The sequence below is a fragment of the Parasteatoda tepidariorum genome, chromosome 2, assembly GCF_043381705.1.
Source record: "Parasteatoda tepidariorum isolate YZ-2023 chromosome 2, CAS_Ptep_4.0, whole genome shotgun sequence".
In the NCBI taxonomy this organism is placed as follows: domain Eukaryota; kingdom Metazoa; phylum Arthropoda; class Arachnida; order Araneae; family Theridiidae; genus Parasteatoda; species Parasteatoda tepidariorum.
In genome coordinates, this window is record NC_092205.1 from 36,080,820 (window position 1) to 36,106,154 (window position 25,335).

A 25,335-nucleotide genomic window follows, 5' to 3' on the forward strand; every position below is an offset into this window, starting at 1 on the left:
CGCTTTTTTTCACGAATTTATATATTACGAATTTATTTGACGATTATTGATTTATATCACGAATTTATTTGTTTTACTAGAATTTATTTGTTTATGCAGGTTTTTCCATTGCAATTCACTTATTTCAATTTTTAATAGACTTAATTATAGCCAAAATTTTAACCTTTTTAAAGAGATATCAGTTTTAGAAATTTTATCTTAAGATTTTATACTATAGCACATTTCTAATAGGTTTAACGAATTACATGTCATTTATTTGAATTCAAATTTACTTTAATGACTTAGTATTTACTAAAAAGATGTAATTTTTTTTTAAAAAAAAAGTTGTTATATGGATTTGAATGATTGTTTTGAATTCTTAGAATTTAGTGCATTTGTAATGTACCTAAGTTAGTAGCGAGTGAAGGGAGCTTGGTTTGCGAAGCAAACCTTATAAGATTGCGTAGCAATTTTCGGCGGTTGGCGAGCGTTAGCGAGCAGGGGGGGCAGCCCACTAGTATCAGAAATTTTTTTTCACTTGTGCATTTTTACTGGGCAGAAAAATTATATATGATATGCAAAGAAAATTCGTGTACAATTTTGGTTGCAGCATAAACTTAATCAATATAACAGCATTACGGTATTTAAATGCAAAATATTAATTTATCCGCTTTTTAAAGGTATTTACCATCGATTTATATGTATTTACAATCACTTCTTAATATTTTTTCTTAGTTATTAACTTAACTAAATTTTTAATTTTGTTTTCTGATATTTATACTTTTTGATTTTAATTACGAATCGAAATAAAAAGCTTCGTCTTGTGCCTTTATTATATTATAAAGTAATTGCATGATTTTACCTTATTATACAACATTTCATAATAAAAATATAGTTACAGTTTCACAATTACTAGAAATGTATTCATTTTGAATAACTTAATTTTACCTTTGACATTAGTTTTATTCAAAACTATGTTTTGTCAACGAAATGTAATTAAAATAATGAATACAAAATAAATGTTTGAAATTTTGAACAGTTTTAAGAATTAATTTTTTGTATTAGAATCCCTTTTGCGAAAAATATTTAATGATTCCTTACAATAAAAAAAAAATTAAATAGTAATTTAAAATGGAATTTTATTGCAACCGAACCAAAGGATTAGGTGAAAAAATTTCCTCTGTAGAATCGGAAATTAAGTCTGTTATTAATGGAATAAATTATTTCGGAATAATATATAATGGAATAATTATTCGATGTAACAGTATATTCATTGTCAAGAAACAAAGGCAATTGGGTATAATATGAAAAAAACACAACTACTTCTACTTTACAATTCCAACCTGCCGAGTAACGACTTATAACAGCACACTTCATTTAATGTTTACTTGCTGCTAGAAATCAGGTTCGCAGAAAATGCTGTTTACAAGTTAAATTTAGTAGGAATAACAGGACCTGTGACGTAGGTTATAGTATACCCAATTACGGGGCCGGTGAGCGAAGCGAGCAGGAAGTGTTGTTTCTTGTAAATAGAACAGGCGTTTCAATATTATGTAAATTTCTCAATTTCCCCCTCTCCGTTACCATGGTAACCGCAAATCTCACTTTATCTCCACGTCAGCACATTTCAGTAAGAAGTTAGAATACGAAACAAGTTAATACTCTACCTATTGCTTGAAAGTTTAAATTCGTAAGTTACTGAAATATACTTCCATCATGTTGATATTTCATGATGTTAAATAAGAGTCCTATATTTATTTTAACATTATTTTGTGGTTGAAAGTAATTAAAATAGTATAAAAGCATTTAAAATAGTATGCTGTTCTGATGACGCCATTTCTTTTAAGTAGTTGTAGATATTGTAGATAACCATCTTTGATTGTTTCGTGACATCAGAGCTTTTTTATGATAACAGAAAACAAACAATTTGGCAGTATTTTGCGAAAACGAATCAATTTATTGCCGAGATCAACAATGGTGTACCGTGCGCAAAATAAAAAATATATCACCTTGAATAACTAATGATCGGATTTTCATGTACTAAGTGTTAAACTTAATGGTTCCTGGGGATGACTTCAAATATGCTAATTAACAAAGTGCTAACTATTAATTAAGTTACAAAATCAGACACAAAAACGTACTTTCTCCGAATAAACATTTATTTTTTTACATATTTGGATTCCTGTCCCTTAAATTTTAATTAACAAAATCTTAAAAAGATTTGATCATGAAATAAGGAGCTAGGAAGCTATATATTTTTTCTACAGTGCCAAGGAATAGCCAAGCTAACTCGCGGCCGCAAATGAGTAATTTAAAATAATCATAGACAAATTCAAGAGAGCAATACCTAATTATGCTCCGTTGCTGAGCAACCAAGTTCAGACTATAAAAAAAAAAAATGCTCTGTGATTGCTCGGAGAGGTTTATTTATTAATAGCTAATAGAAAATATCGAAGTATAACGTAGAAGTATCTAGGTAATAGACCAAAAATCAAAGTTTTTTTGTTCCTTTTTAATCTCCTTTGGAAAAAAAAATTATAATCGATTTATAAAATTCTTATGATTTTCGAAGCTTTTAAAATGTGAAGACATGAACTTTTTATCTGACATCAATGGTGTTTTTTACGTTGTTTTTTCTTTATACCAGGATTTCATACTAAAATCAAATTTGCGTAACTCATTGTTATTAACAACAAAATTTTAGAAATAATCATTTTTACTGCTCTGATCGAGTCTTTTAGAGAAGAAAATTTAGAGAAACAAAAGGAAAAAATGCCTTAAAAAATGTAGAGGGTATGGTAATTCTAATGCATATTTGCAAGGTTTTATATAATTTACGATATTTTTTCTTTCTTTCTATAACTGAAGAAATTGGTGAATGTTAAGTGGCAATTTAAATAAATTTAATTATGTTATGTTTAAGAATAATATGTTATATAATGCAGGATTCATTCTTTAAAAAAATCGCTTCATTTAGCCAAATATTTAGGTTAAGTGTTTTCTTTCGATAAAAATGATTTGCCAATCGCATCCTGATATTTCAGTACATTCTGAAACTTACTTTAGCAAATTTACCATAAAATATCGCTCAACATGTTCTTTCATTACGATCAACTACATTTATCACCAAATATCGCTGATTTTTTTTTGTTTTTTTCCCCTTAATTTACGAATTTATTTTGCGATTCTCACTATCACTATATATCTGATACAACTCTAATTTCAGAGTTCGTAAGGTCCTTAAGATACTGAAATGGTGGCAACAAAACTCAAAAGATAGAATGTTCAATTTCATAAACTCCAAAAATCTGGTTTCAAAATTTTATTTAAAAGTTAAAGATAACTAATATTAAAATACAGAATGTTTATACTTTTAAGAGCATAAAATTCTTGTCAAAATAATGATCAAAATCCAAGAGTAAAACGTAATGGATGATAAAAACTTCATAGGCTTCAAGCTTCAAAAAAACATAAAGATGGAAATAGTAATAGTCGACATGTTTCGAGCGTTCAAAAATAAGCGCTGATTCTCAAGGCTCGCCAGGCGTGAATGATTTGTGACGTTAATTTTAAGGTGCTCAAAACATGTCTACTTTTATTGTCATCTTTATATTTTTTAAATCAAGTAAGTTTTTATTTTTTGCTACAGTTTCTTAAGATTATTCATTTAGTAATTAAATTACTTCGTAAATAAATATTAAAATAAATAATTACTTCGTATATTAAATTTATTCACTCGCTATTAAAATAAGTTTTACGCAAGATAATGGCATATACTCTTATACTGAAAAAATAATAATTAATCGCAACTTTCTAAAAAAATCAATAAGTAAAATTTTTAGTGATAGCTTTAAAATTTTTTCTGAAGATTTAAAAAAAAAATCCCGATTAAAATCGAAATTTCAAAAATCGAGTGAGAAAATGGAATGTCCCGTAGCAACAAGAATCAAAGTTAAATAGTTACAAGGACAGTTAGTTATTTCAGACAAGTTAACGTTTCTGTCTAACTCGAAATAGTTTGAAAATTTATTTTTTATTTATCGATTCCAAAATTTATTCTAGATATATTTTAGGGTATACTTTAGGCGTACTTTCATAGAGTTTATTTTTACATCCTTATTTGCTTAAAGTTATTAAATAATTTGCTTATAATAAATTATTTAAGTTATATGGTTTATTACATTTATAGTATAATAGTAAAAGAGGCTTTCAACCCAAATTCTTATCCTGATACCACTATCAACAAATTAGTGGATTAAGCCTAAATAAATAATAATAGTTAAATTGTTTCTCGTATTAGCTTTCAAACAATAACATGTTTCGTTCAAATAGATTTCAATTCTGAAAATAACGAAATTATTGAGAAGGTTCACTATAGTAATATCATTCTTATCCTCTCCTGACGAAATACAGGAAAAATTTGTATTAATAGCTTCTATAAAAATGGATATTAACCCTCTAGCTGCATATTTCATGTATATATTTTAAATAGTTTTAATATCTCCTCTACAATAGCTAGGCTACGTACTGGACATTTCAAGGGCATGAAGATCTCACGCACCCATATAAAATTCTATCCCATGTGCAAGTACTGTCCTCATTTGCAACTAACTCCAGACCATGTTTTTGACTGCCAGGCTATTATCGGCTCCCTCTTTCAACTTGGAGCACCTCCCATCGAAATTCTCCATAGCCATCAGGCTCCAGAACTTGCAAACCTTGTTATCAAGACTTTTGGAGGACTCTAATCTTTGCACTAGCATAGACACGACAACAACAACAACATATTTTAAATCAGATCATAATTGAATTGAAAAAATAGCACGGCTACGTTTTACAAATTTCAATTTTTAAGTATTTGCCTTTTAACAAAATAAAGCATTTCCCTGATAACAAATTATATTATGATATTATGATAACTTCTTGTCAATTGTGTTAAAGTTAAAAAACAATTTTGACAAAAGTAAATTTTTTCAACATTATTTTTGAGAGGAGCAGCTTTCTTAGAGTTAACGGTGTAATGCACAAGTTTGAACGTCTAAATAAAAATTCGGTTCGAATGTGTTCATTTAAAAAACAAAGCAAACACTTGTGGTTTTTTGAGTTGCACTAAATATGCATTTACTTTTCACAAATCAAACAAATAGGAATTAATAAAGTAAATAAATAAATTATTTGCTTATTTATTCTTAGAGAAAAAAAGTGCACTTATTTAATATGATCTGTCAGACGTTTTGCACCGAGTGTTTTAAATATAGAAATTTTTTTTAAATTCTTATCAGCTAACTCGTTATAGTTCCGAAAAAAAAGGAAAAAAAAAACTTGATAATTATTTAAAACGAGCTTTAATTTAAAGAAAAATTTTTAGTACTAATAAAAATTAAACAAAATAGATTAGTATATAATCGTAAAAAAATCTACGTGGTAGTCATAAAAATCTACGTTAACAAAAAATATATCCTGCCACACACATACATCCTTGCCCGTTTTACATTCACACACAATCCATCAGTAGAACCTTATTTTGACCTGAACCAGAGCACGTTGATTTTGCTATCCAATACCCCCAGAGGTATAGATTTGTTGGGGAAACTAGGAGGACTTTATGACCCCGAAAGAGTGAGCGTGCACCAGTCACCATTCTGTACACGGGGAGTCTGAGGCCGGTGGGGATCGAACTCATGACCTCTTCTTGGATATGGGCCCAACGCTCTACCAACCAGGCAATTACCTGCCAGCGCATTTTATAAGAAACCAAAGCAAGAAAACAAACTACGTAGATCAAAGGAACTAAGATGAGCTACAGATACACCTTAACAGCAGTAAGAACAAAAAAAGTGGCGATGCTGCCTGTCACACCGTTGCCAAGGAGATGAAGTTAGAAAATCTAACCTTGAGAAGCTAATTTTATTAAACAACGAGTATAGTAATAACTAAAAAAAAAAACTTGCGAACATTAAATTTCTTTTTTAAAAAATTCAGTTACAATTGCCAGGGCCGTGGCCTTGCACTAACAAATCTTTTGAAATAAAAAGTGAATGTTTGAAGATTTTTTTTGGTTTCCTTATAGTATTTACTTGTTTTAATTTTTAAAATAGGAGATATATATTTCAAAAATAGAATGTATATAGTATAGATGTTAACTTTCATAATTAGTTGGATACACATGTCTAATAGATTTTTATCAAATAAACAATGACGGGTTATAGCAATTCTTTCAACAGCAGATAAATAATGAAGTAACTTAGTCACCACTTTAAATACCAAAATTTCCTGCATTGATTTAATAAGACCGAGACGACCATTGTAAATGCTTTTATACTAATTTTTTAAAAATTATGATATCTTACATAAATATTATTTTTACATATAATATTTATCATAAACTTTCGAATCATTACTTATAACTAGAGCCCGGATTTTGATGACCTAAAAAATCTCAACTAATGCCGTTAAAAAGTGCAAAAAATGCCCTTAATAAGTGCAAAAAATGCCCTTAAAAAGGGCAAAAAATGCCCTTAAAAATGCAAAAATTGCGCAAAAAATGCCTTAAATAAAGTAAAAATATTGAATTAAAAAAATGTTCGCTCTTTAAAATTATTATGAGTTATTTAAAAAATATAAAGCAATGCAATACTTGTTCTACGTTCATTAAAGTTTGAAAAATATGTTTTATATCCTAAAATAACAAAAAAAAAGGAAAATATATTGACACCAAAATATTTTTCTTTTGTAGAGAAACTTTGAGGGATATAACAACTCCCATCTCATAATATTACTAAATGTCAGAATTACATTGGATTATAAATTTTTTTTTGATAATTTGAAATCTAAACGAGCGTCTCTTGTCTGAAAGTAAATTTTCATTCCTGCAGAAGCTTCTTTCAACGTCTCCTGATGTTATAGGTGTGTACTTGTAAAAGACGGTCTCACTTACTGACAATTCTTCTTCAATTTGAAAAGATTTTGCTTCACCTGTTAATATCCTATAGATTTTCTTCATTGTCTGGAAACCAGTGTAATAATGAAAATTGATAAAAAATAATAAAAATTGGAAAAAATTAACCGAAAACTTTGAAAAAGGCATTAAAATGCAAAATACGCCCCAAAATTTAAAGAAAAATGCCCTATAAATCTAAAAAAATGCTCTAAAAGACAAAAAATGTCCAAAAATGCATTAAAATGCAAAATACGCCCCAAAATTTAAAGAAAAATGCCCTATAAATCTAAAAAAATGCTCTAAAAGACAAAAAATGTCCAAAAATGCAAAAAATGCAAAAAAATGCAAATGTCATCAAAATCCGGGCCTTACTTATAACCTTTATCAAGTACCAAAAAAAGAAAGAAACTGAAATAAAAGATTTTCTTCGAAACATTTATTTGAAAAATATTTGTTTTTTATAATTTATTTTTAAAACAGAAAGCTATGTTTGGAGGACGTCCCCTCATTCTATTATTATTGTTAACTTATCTGTGTAATTGCAATTACTTATTAAATTTTCAGTTGTTGTCTCTAAAGTTGTTTTCTTCCTTTGTAGGCATGTTGGAGATTTAGGTAATATAGAATGTGATGATCATGGCAATGCCAACATCGTCTTTAATGATGATATTGCATCTATGAAAGGTCCATATTCAGTTGTTGGAAAATCAATAGTAGTAAGTTCAATATTTTATATAGTCATTTATTATAGTCATATTTTTTATAGTCATTCAGTCATTTAAACAAAACATTTGAATAATTATTGCTGTTATAATTTTAGAGTATGTGCGATAAAAAAATGAATCACTTTGAATATTTCTTTGATTTTATTACCGTATCTTCACGTTCTAAAACTCAATCTTAATGGTTCGAGGGGGTGTCTGTAAATATGCTATTTAGTTTGCGCAAACGATATTTTAAGTTACGAAATCAGACACAAAAACGTACTTTCTTTAAACAAACATACTCTTTCTTTCGACGAATTTGGATTTCTGGCTTCCAATATATAGGGAATAGGGTAGGCACAATCTGGGGAATATGGTCAAAATAGGTAAAATGGGAAAGTGGTCCGATGTTTGGATTCTCAATGTTGATTTTACTTTTGTGCATTTCGCCATACCTCGAAAACCTTTTTAATCGTAGTGAAATTTTTTTAACCACAATTATAAAATTCGTTTCGTTAAAGAAAATTTCAAGCAAAAAATAATAATTCCCTTACAAAGTTCTCGAGTTATAGCGAAATAAACAAAAGCTAAAATTAACATTGAGGAAACCGACTCTTCTGACCAAATTATTGGGACCATATTTCTCAGATTGCGGCTCCCCCCCCCATATGTTGGAAATCTGAAATCCAAATCCGTTCTCAACAACAAAGAATGTATGTATATTCAGAGTACGCTTTTTGTGCCTGAATTCAAGACTTCAAATGTCATCTGCACTAATTAGCATATTTGAAGCCACCCCCTCGAAACATTAAGATTGAGTTCTAGAACATGAAGATCCGATAATTAGATCAGAAAAATAAATTCAAGTTGGTCCGTTTTTAATTTATTTCATTTAATTTTTTATGCACTGTCTAGTACGCCAAGAGAAAAAGAAAGCTGACCACTTTGAATAACTTCTAATCTTATGATTGAATTTTCACGTTCTGGGACTCAATCTTGATGGCTCAAGGGGCGTGATTTCAAATATGTTAATTAATTAGTGCAGACGATTTTTTAAGTTACGAAATCCAGACACAAAAACGCACTTTCTCTGAATAAACATACCTTTTTTCCCATTGATTCGTACTAAACTAAATGCTAAAGGTACTAGAAATGTATACTAAATTTTTCATTAGCCTTATATTTTTACAATTTATCAGAAAACACAACCGTTTCTCAGTTTACTTGTCACTACTGTCTATTTCTATCAATTTTGTTAAATTAGCCTCTGGGAAGGTACATATCGAATAAAAAATAGGAAGGAAGCAATTGTACCACACTTCTCAACTTTCATATGCATAGGAAATATTTGCAAAAGTTTTTATTGAAAATTGAAGTTTTAGCAAAATCGGATTAAAGGTAAAAACAGTTTCAACAGTGTCAATAGTCTGTTCCTTAATCTACATTATATTTTATTTTTATACATTAGTTTATATTTCATAATTAGTAATCTCTCTAAGGGCATGTTTATAAAGAAGTATAATGAGGTTATTAAGCCTTACTAGATATCAGTAAAATACTATTTTTCAGGATTTGTTATAACTGTCTCCTTTAAACATTTAATTATGTAATTATAACTCTCATATGTTTAAAACATTTTTTTTGCCTCTGTTAACATAATAATTAATTACTTCCTCAAATGCACGTAAAGTGAGAATGTTCCACGACAGTAAATATTGTCAAAACTAATTTTATAGTTATTATATCGCTATTATACCACTTCAATAGTCATTGTACCACTTTAAAAAACACTTTATAAATCATGTCTTATTAGTCTTAAGAGAAGTAAATTCAGCTATTTTATTTATATATATCTACTTTTAATTTTTCATTATAATTTATTTATTCAAATGAAAATGAAAATAAATTAAAAAGAAATAATAGTTAAATTTACTTTTTCTTTTCTTTGGCGACGTTAACGCTTGCGTCGGTGAAATGGATATGTATACACTTCACACATTTTCAGAAGAATCACCCTTTACTTCGTTTATTTCAAACTTTTCCGAAGCAAAGATGCATACAATACTAGTTCTTATAATTTTATATATATATAAGTATCTTATAATTTTATAATGTAAAATCGGTGAAAATCCGATCATAGATCAAAAGTTATTCAGTGCTATATTCAGTTAGATACTATTATGAAACTAATAAGTATGATGCTGTAACATTTCTTGAATTTTTTTTTTATCCAGTGTTATGGCATTAAAAATTCCTTATTATTATTTCTAAACCCCTTTCTTTTTGTTTCACAGATCCACGCTAGTCAAGATGATTATGGTTTGGGTGGTGATGATGAAAGCTTGAGAACTGGTAATGCTGGTACCCGCCTTGCCTGCTGCGTGATTGAAAAAATTGAGAAATTACCCATTAGATCTTTTAAGTATATTAAAGTGGCCACACTTCACCAAAACTGAAGAAATGCCTGTTAAGGATTATTCAAACAGAATTTTAAATGATAAACTTCTGAACACTTATAGTATTTATGTTTGTGAAAGTTTTTTGTTGTTAAGCTATTTAGTTTGTAAAACTACTTTGCTTGTTAACACATGCATGAGTGGGTTAGTATATCTAAATATGCTAACCGTCTTGTCAATTACATTTTGTGTTGTCAATAACATCATTTTTATTAGCTTGACATTGTAGCAAGTTTTAAAATTCAAATGTTGATTTTAACAGCATTACTTTTTGAATAAAGTGTGTGAAAACTATACATGCAAGGTTTTCTAATTTTTCTGCGACGTTTCACAATTTAACTATTTATGCACTAATCATATTTTCTATCATACATTGAATACGATTCAATTATACATTGAGCTCCGCAATGTGCGNATATATGACATACTCTTAGAACCCTTGTCAAAATAAAAACTTAATAGTATTTAAATGAGTTAATATAACTAATTAATATTCAAAGGATGATTAATTAATTAGTTATATTAACTCATTTAACTAATTAATTAATACTGTTATCTCAGAAACAGTGACACGCTATCGATATCAGACGATTTAGTAATGGAGTAATGAAGAAAACTGGATAAAAAAACATCAATACCAGTTTCGACTGCCATTTGAAAACTGGCGGTGTTTTCTCTAGCACTTAAACAGGTTTATGTTTTCAATAGCATTTTTTAAGTGGGAATTCGTTAGATTTCCTCGCTTAAATATGAATTTGTAATATTCAATATGGATATTTTTCTGATTTAATTTGTGACAAGAATTGTATAAATATATATTTAAAAAACAACCTCAAGTGATAATTTATGGTTTTATATATCTCTCTAAATCCAACATTTAAAATTTCTGGAGTACGAATGCTGCCATTTTCTTTTATCTCAGTCACTGTTATCTATGTATAGGGGGGGGGTAAAAAGTAAATGAAATGTAACTTTCTTATTATTTTTAAGTGAAAAAGCAACATTTTAATGAACGAAATATCAAAGCAATAAAGAATCAAATTCTTTTAAAAGTAAAAAAAAAATATTTTAAGAAATGGCGGCAGTATGACCTTCAATTTAATAGTGAATAAACTTATGGAATAAAGATATCAACTCTGATACCGTCTCTATCAGTTTTTCCTTATGGGAAACAAACGAAATCATTTTTCTTCATTTCAAAACGTTTTTCATTTTTAAGTCATATCGGATAAAAAGCCGAATATGACAGTCCAGTCATAATAGTTTTTGTACATTTTTTTAAATTAATCAATTCTCACCGGTTTTTTAAATTTAAAAAAAGAAATAGTTTTCAATTGATAAAATTAGGAAGTTATTTTTAGAGCATACTAAATATTTTTTTACATTCGCATTTAATAATATATCAAGCTTTTAAGTATATAATTCGTATAATATATTTTGCAGAATGTCAAAAGTAAAATTTATTTCTCCACTAGTCTCTAACTGGTTAAAACGAACGAAAACTAGTAATAACTTTCTAAAACTGTCAAAATCTTTAAATGACAAATTTTACGAAACCATAATATACTTGTAAATTTTTAATAACATTTATTAAATATTTAAATTAGTTACTTAAGTATAAACATATATACAAATGTATGCTATTTTTTTAAATATTAGAATCAAAATTAATTATATTAATTTTGAAATTTTAGTTTTTAAAAGGAATTTTTTTTTTGTAATATTAATATTTTCTTTTATTGTTTTATCTTAAATGAAAGTTATAATCTTCTCAAGGAATTTTAAATAGACTAATTTAAATCGAAAATATATTATAATTATTGTTTTAGATATCATAGTATTAAAATTGAATTTATTTACTTTGCCGCTATAACATTTAAGTTCTATTTCTTTTATTCAATTATTTATTATTATTATTATTTAAGTTTATTTCAAACTCTTATAACTGCGTAAAAACTAAACTATAACATTAGAATAATTTATAAAAGAATTGTTTAAGAAAGAAAGCGCTTTGATAAAAAATAAATTTTAATGCTATGAAATACGAAAGGATACAACGAAATCTGTGCTTCTAGTAATTATACTTATAGACTTAAACTTTAATATTACCTACCGTGTTCTCTTTATATAAGAGAATGAGGGCATTTTTAATAAGAATATTAAAAAAAAATCTTTTTATTTAGAATGAATTCTCTAAAGCAACTTAACAACAATAGGGCTTCCAACAGATCTTTTCCTTGTATGAAGTGGAGTATAAATATAGTATATATTTATGTAATGGAATATTATTCAAGTCATTTACTTTGTAACATATTTTGCCCATAACAATAGTATACGAAAACTAGTATTTAATACTTGAATACTACCTGTAATCTGCTGTTAAAATTAGAATACTAATAGAATTTTTAAACAATGACGGGAGATTTAACTTTGAACTGTACAAGATTTATAAACAACCTGATATTATTAAATGCATAAAAATAAATAGAATGAATTGGATCGCCCACGTTATTCGAATGAGTAACGACAACACAATAAAAAAAGATACTGCTTTTTAGACCCACTGGAAAAAGAAAGCGGGGAAGGCCGCGGTTGAGATGGGCTTACTCAGTGGAGTCTGATTTTCTCGCAACTAATGAAAAAAATTGGCGATCATAGATAAGTCGTCGTGGCGAAATCTTCAGAGGAAGGCATTGACTCACATTGGGCTGTCTGACCAACTATGATGATGATGATGATGATGAATAGAATTTTTACCAACACATAAATGCAATTTTTTAAGTTTTTGACACAGATGTTTTTCACAAGGATTTTCACGTGATGGTTTCATCCATGGTTTTGTCTTGCCAGGTCTCTGTNTTGCAGCGCGTGGTGGCTGCACCAAATACTGATTTCGGACGCTTAATTTGTTTCTTTTGTTTTGAAAATTTCATCATTTATTTGTATCAGTACAAGTCGTTTCTGCATTAAATTTCATTTGATTCTGATGATTCTTTCATGGTGTTGCATTTTCTACAAACAGCAGTTTATAAAAGAATGAGGGCATTTTTAATAAAAATATTTAAAAAAAATCTTTTTATTTAGAATGCAACTTAGCAACAATAGGGCTTCCAACAGATCTTTTCTTTGTATAAAGTGGAGTATAAATATAGTATATATTTATGTAATGGAATACTATTCAAGTCATTTACTTCGTAACATATTTTACCCATAAAAATTGTATAAGAAAACTAGTATTTAATACCTGAATACTACTTGTATTCTGCTGTTTAAAAATAGAGTACTAATATAATTTTTACCAACATATAAATGCAATTTTTTTAAGCTTTTGACACATGTGTTTTTCACAAAGATTTTCACGAGATGGTTTCATCCATGGTTTTTATTTTGCCGGGTCGCTGTCGCTTCGGTCAGGCATCAAATTTCTTGTGTATGGGCCTCAATGGCCTGGGTCGCCTAATTTACCTCCCTACCCATGGATAGAACCGCCAAAATCTACCACACATCATAAGTTTAATATCTCTTCTTTTAGGAAATTCTATTGAAAATTTAATAAATAAAAATCAAAATATGCTTTTTCTGATATATTCTACGTTTTTGAATTTAGTTTGAACTAAATTTTTAAAAAAAAGTTCAATAAAACTAAGCAAGTGCATGGTTAATATTTTATTTTATATTTTATAACCGTCGTTGAACAGCCGATCCAAATTTCAGTTTACGGTTACCTGTGTTCAACTACGTAGCCTTGTGATTTTGACCTAATCCAGAAGACAAGGCAACTCCTTGATCAAGTAATGGGAGAAATTTTGCCTTCGCGGAGGTCTTTTTAATGAAGCTAACCCGCATTTGCGTTACATGGAGAGGAAACCCAAGAAAACCTCTCTCGGTCATGGTGACGGAAACACGACTCAAACCCATGATCCATCTAACACTGAAGATATTTTACGTCAGCACTGTGGTCGGTGCGAGCTGAGTGCGGAATTCGTGTAGGCCAGCACATCGCTGAGTTTCGAATCCGGTTCATCGAAGGGGAACGCTTTATCTCCTGAGTCACCATGGCTCTATGGTTAATATTGTTAGAATTCAAAATACATTGGCAAGTATTAGCAGCTAAATTTTGAAGATTTCCATTTTACGAGCATAAAATTTGCGATTACAATATCTTACATTTATTTTTATCTAAATTTTGTAGCTTTTTCTGGTAATTTGTCCCATTGTGCGATGCGTTGCCAGTGGCAGACTCGATTTCATATCTTGTTCAACTTCTATTCTAATTGCCTAAAATTGTTCATTTCTATGTAAATTTTTACTATATTTTATTAATATATCAAAATTTTGTTTTTGCAATGACTAAATTATTAAAAATTAGGGATGCAACGATTAGTGATTTGGCCGAATACCGAACATTCGGCAATCGAATAACAAAATTTCCCCCCCAAAAAAATAATCATTAATAAATTTTATTTTTAATAAATAAATAAGTTTAGTCATTATTGAACAATAATCATAACTTAGCTGTATAATTAGTATAGGGTTAAGGGCAAAAACTTTAAAAAACTGTTTAAGATAATTAGAAATATTTAAGATAAATAAAAAACTATTAAAAAAACTATAGTTGTAAAGTTGAAAAAATTAAAATAGAAAAAAAAATATTTTCTTAATTCTTAAAACGAAACTTTGTTGCCAAAAGTAATATTTTCTGAATAATAATTATCCAAAAAACGTCGAAAGAGATAATGACTATCAAAAACGCTTTTAAAAATGCAGCGCTATCATAAAAACGCCGTTAAAAAAAAGATTATATACAAAAGCAAAACGAAAAATAGCAATCCATCTTAATTTTTGAAAGAAAATTTTGAAATTAAGCATCTCAGTTTCCCAATTACAAGAAAAAATAAAGTTTAAAGTCTACTCGAATTCCTCTTAATTGCCGTGTCATAATAAAACCTATAAAAACAAAATATCTATAAAAACAAAAGTTTTTTAAAGAAGAAAAGGCTAGTCAAAAACGAAAATAAAAATTGTTTTTAATTTTTAAATGAAAGATTTAACGATAATAATCACTGTTTAATTTTTTCACATTGGAATATTTTTTGAAAAAATTTGCCATAAAAGAATAACGTTTATTAGATACATTCTTTAAAAAGTGCTGTCATAATAAAATGGCTGATAAAAAGAAAGGGAAAAAAAAAGCTAAAGCGAAACAGAAAAAAAAGTTGTTCTTAGTTCTGAAATATAATTTTAACGTTGAGAACCATATATTTCTATGTTACCGGTTATATATGTCTCACCGTTCAGGAGAAAAGTGAGAACAAAAAAATAAAGTCTATTAGAAACGCTCCGTTAAAATGTTACACAATAGTTAAAACAGAAAAACAAGCAAAAATGAAACAAATAATGTAACTTAAAAAAAAGTTCTCAATTTTTAAAACATAAAGTGATGAAAAAACGACAAAATTGACTAGATTAAATAAAATTTAAAAAAATCACCGATACAAAACTCATGGTTCAATATAAATTTAGTTTCAATTCCTCAAATTTCGCTTTTCCATTTATCTTTCAGAACATGAATTAACAAGTTTTAGAACTTAACAAATATGTGTAAAAATATTTTCTAATAATGCATTGTAAAATATACGATTTTAGATCATTCTTTATTAAATCTATTCAAATCCCTTCCCCCTCCCGGAAAAAAAAAGAAACAATTTTGTCGAAAAATGCTTTTTCAAATAATAATTTGCGGAATATTCGGCCAAACAAATATGTGGCAAAAGAGCCGAATGGACCAAATACCGAATATTGGCCGAATATATGTTACACCCCTAATCAAAATGTATCCAATTACAAGCGAAGAAAAGTTATTCAAGTGCAGCAGAAAGTTCACGGGTAACACTATATTAAAAACACTTTGTTTTTCGATTCTAATATTTTCCTTTCGAGCTGACCGGACTATGTAGGGGTCAGGGAACTGGCCTTGCAACAGAAAGGTTCTGTGTTCTAATCCCGGACAAGGCATGGATGCTGTTTGATTCCCTGTACTATCTGTCCTTACTGTGGGAGCAACGTTGGCCCACCTAATAGGGTGCCCCTGAATGAGTGGCCATCAAATCTGCCATTCAGATATCTGTAAGACGAATGGTCATTCTCCAGGTGGGCACTGGAGAAAAAAAAACATTACTAATGTAAGAGTGATCCCAAAACAATTTAAGAATTACATAAACTTCCTGTAAATGTTGAAAATGCTTAGATACGTAATGCTAACTTCAATTCTATTGCTAGAGATTCCAATGTGATTTCGTAAGATAAGACTGTACCTTTCATTATTATGAAAAATAATGTAACTAGTCACATTTTTTTCTTATTAACGGTGCGGATTTTTACAGTTTTTATAACTGATTCGAAGTTTTTTTCTTTACTTATCTTTATCATGACTTATATTCAGTTAGAAAAAAAAATATTTAAAAGAATCAGAAAATCATTGAATATAAAAAAAAATTAAACAGCTGCCTGGTTAAAATCAGTAAAATTGTAAATCAGTAAACTATATGTCAGTATTGAACCAAGGAGAGATAGAACTGTTTCTTTCTTCAAATGAATCATGTCGCATCCAGACAAGACCATTGTCTTTCTTTCCACAATCATTTTGATATCTGCGACTGTAGAATGATTCAAAAACAGTTTTCTCTTCCGAATCAGTCGAAGAACATGCAGCGATGCTGTACGACATCTTTCCATTTCAGTTGTTATCCGAGAACCTGAAGCAATGAGAACGCACAAAAAAATAGTAGCCGAAGGAAATATTTTTGCATGCAGTAAACAAGTGATTAAATTAGGAGAAGGAATTAGTATTAAAATCCAGAGTCTTTGAAAAATTGCCATTGATAAAGCGAAAACAATATACAGCAAAGCTTCGGAAAAAGTTCTTTGAATCCTTTCGATGCAGTCGATGACACACAAGTAATGTTCGAAGAGTTGAATATAGTTTAAGGAGTACTTTCCAGGCCTTACAAATTGAGGAATTTCTAATCTGAAACTGACAGTCATAGTGCACAGCGTGTTACAGAGAGTTGAAAATAAAATTACAAACATGCCAGAAGTTGAGATGTTCACTATAACCCATGTGAGATGTTTTAAATTAGAATATGTGTAAAACTTTGTGGATGGTATGTTCGATTTAAATTCAGTTGATAACAATTTCGATTCGCCTAAAACATCAATGATATTTAAGCGTAAGAGCATAATGCTAATTTCAATTCCAATGCTGAAAAGGCAAATAGAAACGATTGCAATGCTTTCGTAAAAGACGGCCTTTTGATTCATGAAATTAAAATATAGTCTTAGTCTTTGCAACTTTGCCACGACAATTGCAACTTTTTTCTGCTTATAAAACAGTATAGCCCACATAAAAAAGCATAGAGTGCTACTTAGCATGTTTCCAACATAAACTATGAAATATTTCGGTAGTTCGTAAATTTGCGAGATTGCAGTCAACACGCTGTCTAGATTTGTAACAGTTATAAATAAGAATATGAAATACTTATTAACCGTGTATTTTCTACTTCTTAAATATTTATTACCTATGTCGATTCCTAATAACAAAAAAATTCTTTTAAGCAGTTTTCCGAGAATTTCTCCTTTCATTTTAAATTTAGGATTGCAAGATGCCTATTTATATGCTATATTTTCTGATTAACCTATTTTAGATTATACTCTAAAGAGTGTATAAAATATTTCAAAGAAAACATTGTTAGAAATCTATCATCAATACATTTAAAGCCTCAAACATGACAACCTCACCACGAAAGCTTCAAATAGAAATAAACATGAAAATATTTTAAAATATTAAAATTTTTAACAGAAGCAGTTAGCGAAAATGAAGATATTTATAAAATTACATGAAACTATGGTAAATCATGAAATGAACATCCGAAATATGTTCGAAAAAAAGTCTAATAAATTTCAAACTTCATCTAAAATGTTCGGTTGAAAATAATGTCATGGCCTCATTCAAAATTATAGCAAAAAAGTCAAAGCTCCACCTAAAATTTGTGGTTCTAAACTCAAACGTGGATTTATCCAAAAGTATAGCAGAAAAACAGAAAAGTCTTCGTTGAAACTGTACAAAACTTCAACACAAAACCTTTCCCGTAATTTCATTAAAAAGCGTAACGCAAAAAAGGCAGAAAGCCACATAAAATTTGTGATTGAATACAGTGCAACAGCTTCATTAAAAATACAATTAAAAAAAGTGAAAGCGTCGTCTACAATGAGTGGTTGTATATAATACTTTAAACTAAATATTTCAACAATAAATGATTTTATACATGACAACTTTAGAGATTAATCGTTAAAATATTATTAAATATGTAATGTTTTACAACAATATTGCTTTTAAGATTTCTAAACAATATTATATATCGATTATTTCCACATATTTAATTATTTTTAAGTTATGATCAATATATGCCATTGATTTCAATAACATAATGCATTATTTGATAAATTAGGGATGCTTTAATAGCTTCTTTTGTTTCTAACACAAAAAAATATGTATCTTGTCCGAAAATTGAACAGTGCAGATGATTCGCCGTTTAAATTGATTGAGAAATTATATAAGAAACATTAACTTGCGTATTTTAAGACGTTTTAGTGTCAATCATTAAATGTGTATTTTTTTCTTTAAATGTCATTAAGTTCAAAAACATAAAAGAATGAAAAAATTCATCCATTCCCGCATTTTATTGGAATAAAAATAATCCATAATTTCGCTAAATTGATTTAAAAAAAAGGAGAAGCATAAAGAACAGTTCGTAATATAAAAACAAAAACAGAACATTGAAAAATCAATTATAAATTGCAATTTTGATGGTACAAGAAGTACACGTTAAATATGTTGAATAATCAGCTCACAGCCGTGGTCGCTCAGGGGATAGAGCGTACGCCTTCCAAAGAGGTGAACCGGGTTCGAATCTAAACGATGGCTAGTCGATACGAGTTCCACACCCGGCTCACACCGACCACAGTGCTGATGTAAATATATCCTCAGTGGTTGACGGATCATGGCTTAGAGTTCGTTTGCTGTCAGACTATTTCGTAGTTTTCCTCTCCATTTTACTCGAATGCGGTTTAGTTCCCCAAAAAGTCTTTCAGGAACGCAATTTTCTCCCAATACTTGATCCAGGAGTTCCATTGTCTTCTGGATTAGGTTCGATATTACAAGGCTACGGAGTTGAACATTGGCAGCCGTATGCTAAACTAGGTCGGCTGTTCAACGACGGTTATTAAATTATGAAATGGCCGAGATAGCCTGGTCGGTAGGGAGCTGGGCCCATGTCCGAGAGTTCGTGGGTTCGAACTCCGCTGGCTGAAGACGCCTCGTGTAGTTGGTGACTGATGTACGTTAAATTCTGTCGGATTGCAAAGTCCTCCATGTTCCCATAACAAATCAATACCTCTGGGGGTACTGGATTGGAGATCGATCGTTCTCTGATTCAGGTCAAAATTACGATCTGTGGATGAATGAATGGATGTATGAATGGGCCCGCCATATAAACGGGTGTGACGTACGATGTGGCTGAAGTCGGATTCTTGGCCATAGATGGGGCCACTGAAAAACAAGAAACGCACTCTCTGCCTTAAAATTGCTCGTCCTCGCCAAGCAAGCTTACTAATGTGGCAAGTGGCATTAGAAACAACAACAAATTATGAAATAAAATCATCAGTTCTGTTCATAAAAACATATCTTCTCTAAATAAACATAAATTATTTCAACGAATTCAAAATTTCTCTGTCAATACAAAGCATGTAGCCGTGATCTGGTAAATAATGGTCCTAACCAGAAGAGTTATCAGATGTTGGATCTTAAATTAACACATTTCACGACATGTTTGGAAAAATGCAAGTGATTTTCAAAAAAAAGAAGCACACAATTCTGAAACTCGCTTATAAAAAGATTCGCATTTTTGTGACTCCTTACTCATTAAGGTATTTCAAAATAAAGAATATTTAAACATAAAATTTTTATGCCACGAAGTAGAGAATTAAAATATTGTTTTAATAAGAATGATACATAATTAACTTTTTCTAATCTCTGTATATAAAGCGAATGATATTATTATAATACTGAATTCACGAACCCAGTAAAGGTTATTTCAAGGGTGAGATTTCAATACTTCTTGTATAAGTTACCAAATTACGCGTATTTAAGATAATCATTACAAAGGCATATGGATAAACATTGGATCTAACCAGAAGAACAATTGATTTAACAGTAATTTATTTAAGCAGTTGTTTTTTTCTCATATTTGGATCCATAAATGATAAGGATACGAATTAAGATTTGTTTCGAAAGCGAACAGAATGGTATAAAAAGGGAAGTCGAGAAAGATGTTCTTCACCACTTGATTAGAGTGCCTCAACTATAGAGATCGACTTCCAGAGGTAAGCGTTACATGAATTAATTTCTTTGAATTTTTTTTCATTCTTTTAATTATTTCTTGCTTATCTGAAAAGTATAGAAGACAAAAAGAATTGAATTTTTTAAAACCTAACATTTTGTCTGCAAAATTATGCACATTTAATAAAAAAATACACTTCCAATAACACTGGGGAACAATTTTTTTGCTGCATTTATACAAATACTTGATCTTAACACGTTGAATGCCACGCTAATTTTATATGTCTTGTCCGTCAGGCCACAACGGTAAATAACTACAAACTAAATTTGCAAATATTAGACAGATTTTGCTAGTTTTTAAAAGGTTTAGCATGACATATCTGAAAAAAGTGGTGAATTATATAAGCCTTGTAATTGTTTAGAAATAGTGGTGGATAAAAACCTAGTAAATTGAAGTTATTAAAACAAGAATCACAATAATTAAGTAAATTTTGAATAAATTTTCTGCAATTCCATAAAAGAGTGCAAATTTTACAGTTCTACATCATGTTATACGCTGTCAGCCAGCTGTTTTTTGCGGCCTATGTGAAAGGTCAGTGTCAGCCACAGGTGATTGACGCGGCCTAAATGTAATTTCAGTGTCAGCCACCGATGGCTGACGTGGCGCTCAACGTGTTAATGTATACGAGTGTGGTGATTTCAAAGCGGAAATTAGTTTTGTTCCCAAAGCTACAGATTTGTTTTTTCTAAATGGTATTTTTAGTTTTTTTTTTGTTCGAAAGTTTATAAAGAACTTTATAGGTTTATATACGTACTTTACATTTGGTAGCTCCTTTGAAAATTACACTTAAGGCAAAAAACAAATGATCTTAAAGCAGAGATGCTGACTTGCTTCACACAGCGAATACATATTTTCGAGTGGAAGTCTCTTAACGTATGATTTTTGGTTTAGTAATTTTGATTTATAGGGTTTTTACTCTTCACTATACTTATGCGATGCGCGAGTTACAGTAAGCAGCGTTGATTGCATATGGAATCGCATGCAGATCTTTTGACGTGTCATTTGAAAACATTTGCAGCCGCGTGATGGATAGTTTGGATTAAGTGAGAATAGCTCTAAACATTCGTATAAACCCACGTATTTTTAGCTATGTCTATTGTTTTCAAATACGCATATCATGGTCGCTACTAGGCGGGGTAGCCTGGTCGGTGGGGTGACGGGCCCATGTCCAAGAGTTCGTGGGTTTGGTCCCCGCCGGTCGAAGACTCCCCATGTAGTAAATGGTGACTGATGCACGTTAAATCTGTCGAGTCTGAAAGTCCTCCATGTTCCCATAACAAATCAATATGGGTACTGATCCAGGAGTTTCCTTGTCTTCTGGATTGGTTTAAAATTACAAGGCTACGGCGTTGAACATTAGTAGTCGTAAACCTAAAAATTGGGACGGCTGTTCAACGGCGGTCATAAAAATAAAAAAAAAATTTAGAAAAACGCATATCAAGATGCTCTGTTACGCCAAGTATATTCCGCCACAGCTAATGAGCAGGAATGTCCAGTGAACAGCCTTCGGCAAAAGATTTTTAAAAACTGTACAGAGTTGCAAACTAAAACTAGCAGTAACAATAGGGCGTTTTGAGTTATTCATGAATAGCGATGGCTAAAAACTCCTGAAAATCGAATTAACTAGACCAATAATCATGAGCAAATTCACAAATTTTGCTACTTCAAGTTGGCATTTCTAGTTATATGTATTTTGAGACCTTTCTTCGTGATTAACCATTGCAATAATCGTATTTTTAACCCTTAGTGAACCAGAAACATTTTAGCACATGTGCTGCGACGTTTAAATAGCGTTAATATGCAACCGTAACGCTAATTAGAATTTCTAATTTATCTAAACGCTTAACAGCAGGAAAACAGGCCTATCTTAAAAAAATAAATGAAGCCCTGGGTCATTCGGAGCAGTGCTTTTATTTCACGTTTTGAAAAGGAAACTTTTAGAACAATCACTGTCGCTATTATTTCCGACCGAATGATTAACTGATATTTTTTTTCTTAACAGAGAGAATAGAAAATGAAGGTTTACATTGTTCTACTTGTTCTCAGCTTCATTGCTGTTGCTTTAGCTGATCGCCAAGATTGCGATAAAAGGCGAACAGAGGCAGAGAAGTCACGTAAGTATTTGCAATTTTTCTTGAGATAAACAACATTTTATTTCTCCTGATGCACGAGATTTCTAAACAGATATTTTCGCGTCGTTGATTTCAAATCTACAATTGATTTCTCTCCAACATTTTTTATGCAATTAAAAAATATATTCGTAACCAGGATGTTTTTAAAATTCCCTCGAGTGACAACTAAGTGTTCCCCAATTCTCTGCAACGTCAGGAGTGGTGGGATGAAGGCGATAATGCATTTAATTTGCGATGCGATACGTTAAAGTCATGTGTTTTTTGTTATAAGTGTTATTTTCAAAGGGAGAAACAAGTGTATAGGTATGCATATAAACTCCTACGCTCTTTATAAACTTGTCCTTTGAGACAGAAGAAAACTAATCTAAAAATAATATTTAAAAAATAAATTTAACTTTCAAAACAAAATTTATTCTAGATTCAAAATTTTCGCACCTCAATTAGGCAAGATCAGGTTCTGGTAAAAACGCAACAAAAATTTTCCTCCTGGAGTAATTATTGTAACTAACGCTTGAAAATTTACGCATGTACACAATTACATCGATCTTCTAATGACCTTACAACCAATTATTTAAATGTGTAACTCTTTTTCCCAAAGACAAATAGAGCTTAATACGCTTCTGGTTAACAATTTAAAAATACATTCCAAGACTTGCATCTGATGGAGTTAACTTCCAGTTTTCGAGATATCTTTCAAGCTCAGTTTCTTTTTTAGCTCGCTTATATAACTAAAGCAATATATTTTAAAGGTTTAATCGAAAACTTTTGCTATGATTTGAGTAAATTCCTATCAGTAGACAGAATTATAAATTTAGCCTAATAATTTCACTCTTAATTAGGGTTTAAACTTAATTGGGTTCTTGCACTTCAAGAAAAAGAAGATCACAATTCCCACACGTGTGATCTATGACGTCAGCTCCAGTTGATCGCCTATAAGCGAAATAGCATGTCAAAGTTGAACTAAGTTTCCACACATAAGTCAGAATGTTAATTAATGCGAAGTTAATTAAAAATTGCCTCATATTGGACGTCGAATTTGTTGAAATATAATTCTTACTCGTTATTTACTTAACTTAGATTTATTATTTGTTTATGTATTTTATTGTAACCGTGATATATTTTTGTTTTATGTGCCTGGCAACTTCGACGCATAATTAGTTTGTTTATGTTCTGCATGGTTTCATGCCCGCCTTTCAGTTAAGTAGGAAATATATAGTGAAAGAATTGAAATCATAAGGAAAGAATCGTTGTGTAAGAATACAGAATGTGTCATTTAAGAGAATTGATACTTGAAAGGCTTGACGTACTCGAAATAGAATAGAAAGAACAATTGCTAACGTAAACAAATGCCACATTTCAACAGCACATCAGGATCGATATACCGAGAGTCATTTGCAGAGCATCCCATTGTCGTCAGAGCATTAAATTTCAGCTTTGTGTCTACTACATTTAGAGTATTTCTCATAACTGAAAGAACGGATTGTTTTTCCAGATTCTATAAAAGGCCGGGATACCCTGGTCGGTAGGGCCCTGGGCCCATGTCCGAGAGTTCGTGAGTTCGAACCCCGCCGGCCGAAGGTAGTAAAGTGACTGATGCACGCTAAATCTGTCGAGTTTCAAAAGTTCTCCATGTTCCCATAACAAATCAAAACCTCTGGGGGTACTGGATTGGAGATCGATCGTTCTCTGATTCAGGTCAAAATTACGATCTGTGGATGAATGAATGGATGCAAGGATGAGCCAGCTCTATAAACGGGTGTGACGTATGGGGTGGCAGAAGTCGAATTCCACGCCATAGATGGCGCCACTGGGAAACAAGAACAATCGCACCCCCTCTGCCTAAAACAGGCATACGTCAACAACAACAACAGATTCTATTAATGTCTATTCCAAAAGTATTCTAATGATAGATTTATATATTTCTAGATGATGCCTATGTTCCTAATTGCTATCCAAATGGCGACTATAAACCAGAGCAGTGTAGGAAAGGCTCCGGCGGAAGATTGTTCTGCTTCTGTGTGAACAAAGCAGGAGACGTTCAAGGTCCACCCACGGAAGGACACCGTGACTGCAATTAGATGTCTTGCTTCACTAGAAAAAAATCATCGAAATAAACGCTGAATTCTTAAAACAAATTTTTGTCTTTCTTGGATTATTTAGGGGAACAATTTATTATTTTTCTTTTTTGCTTATTTTAGATACTATCACATCGCTGATTTTCAATCTGCAATCGGTTTCCCTCTACAAGCTACTGCTTTTATACAAATCTATAATATATTCGTAAACAGGATTTTTCAAAATTCTCTCTAGTGACTACTAAGTGTCATTATTTCTCTGCCACGTAGGAAGAAGTAGGATTTAGTTTATGACGATAGTCATATGTTTTTCGTCATTAAGTGCTTTCAAAGGAACAGAGAAGTATATATATATATATATATATATTTTTTTTTTTTTTTTTNACATACATACATACATACATACATACATACATACATACATACATACATACATATACATACATACATACATTACTTATACGTTCTTTATTATACTTGAAAAGTGTGCAAAAAAAGATATCAGCCTGAATAACTTTCGTTCTTATGATCAGTTTTTCATGCACTAAGAGTTATCTTACTGGTTTCTTTGGGGGCTTCTAATATGCTAATT

The 25,335-nt window shown here is 30.4% G+C and overlaps 2 protein-coding genes across 2 annotated transcripts in view; both read left to right on the top strand.

Moving 5' to 3' along the window:
• The window catches only part of LOC107453707 (uncharacterized), a 46,446-nt gene extending 36,071 nt beyond the window's left edge, over positions 1–10,375 (top strand). The window contains exons 7-8 of the mRNA XM_016070640.3: positions 7,518–7,635; positions 9,918–10,375. Of these exons, the coding sequence (XP_015926126.2) occupies positions 7,518–7,635; positions 9,918–10,079 (280 nt within the window). The 3' untranslated portion in view covers positions 10,080–10,375. The remainder of the gene's footprint in view (positions 1–7,517; positions 7,636–9,917) is intronic.
• A 10,068-nt stretch (positions 10,376–20,443) lies between these two features.
• On the top strand, positions 20,444–24,790 carry LOC107453702 (U20-hexatoxin-Hi1a-like). The gene is made up of 3 exons (XM_016070624.3): positions 20,444–20,519; positions 22,539–22,650; positions 24,595–24,790. Exons 2-3 carry the CDS (start codon positions 22,551–22,553, stop codon positions 24,744–24,746), a joined length of 252 nt encoding a protein of 83 aa, XP_015926110.1. The 5' UTR covers positions 20,444–20,519; positions 22,539–22,550; the 3' UTR covers positions 24,747–24,790.
• The last annotated feature ends 545 nt before the right edge of the window (positions 24,791–25,335 follow it).

Coding starts and splice junctions, on each gene's coding strand:
- LOC107453702 (XM_016070624.3), top strand. CDS start 22,551: ATGAAGGTTTACATTGTTCTACTTGTTCTCAGCTTCATTGCTGTTGCT. Junction 22,651..24,594: donor AACAGAGGCAGAGAAGTCAC/GTAAGTATTTGC, acceptor ATATATTTCTAG/ATGATGCCTATGTTCCTAAT.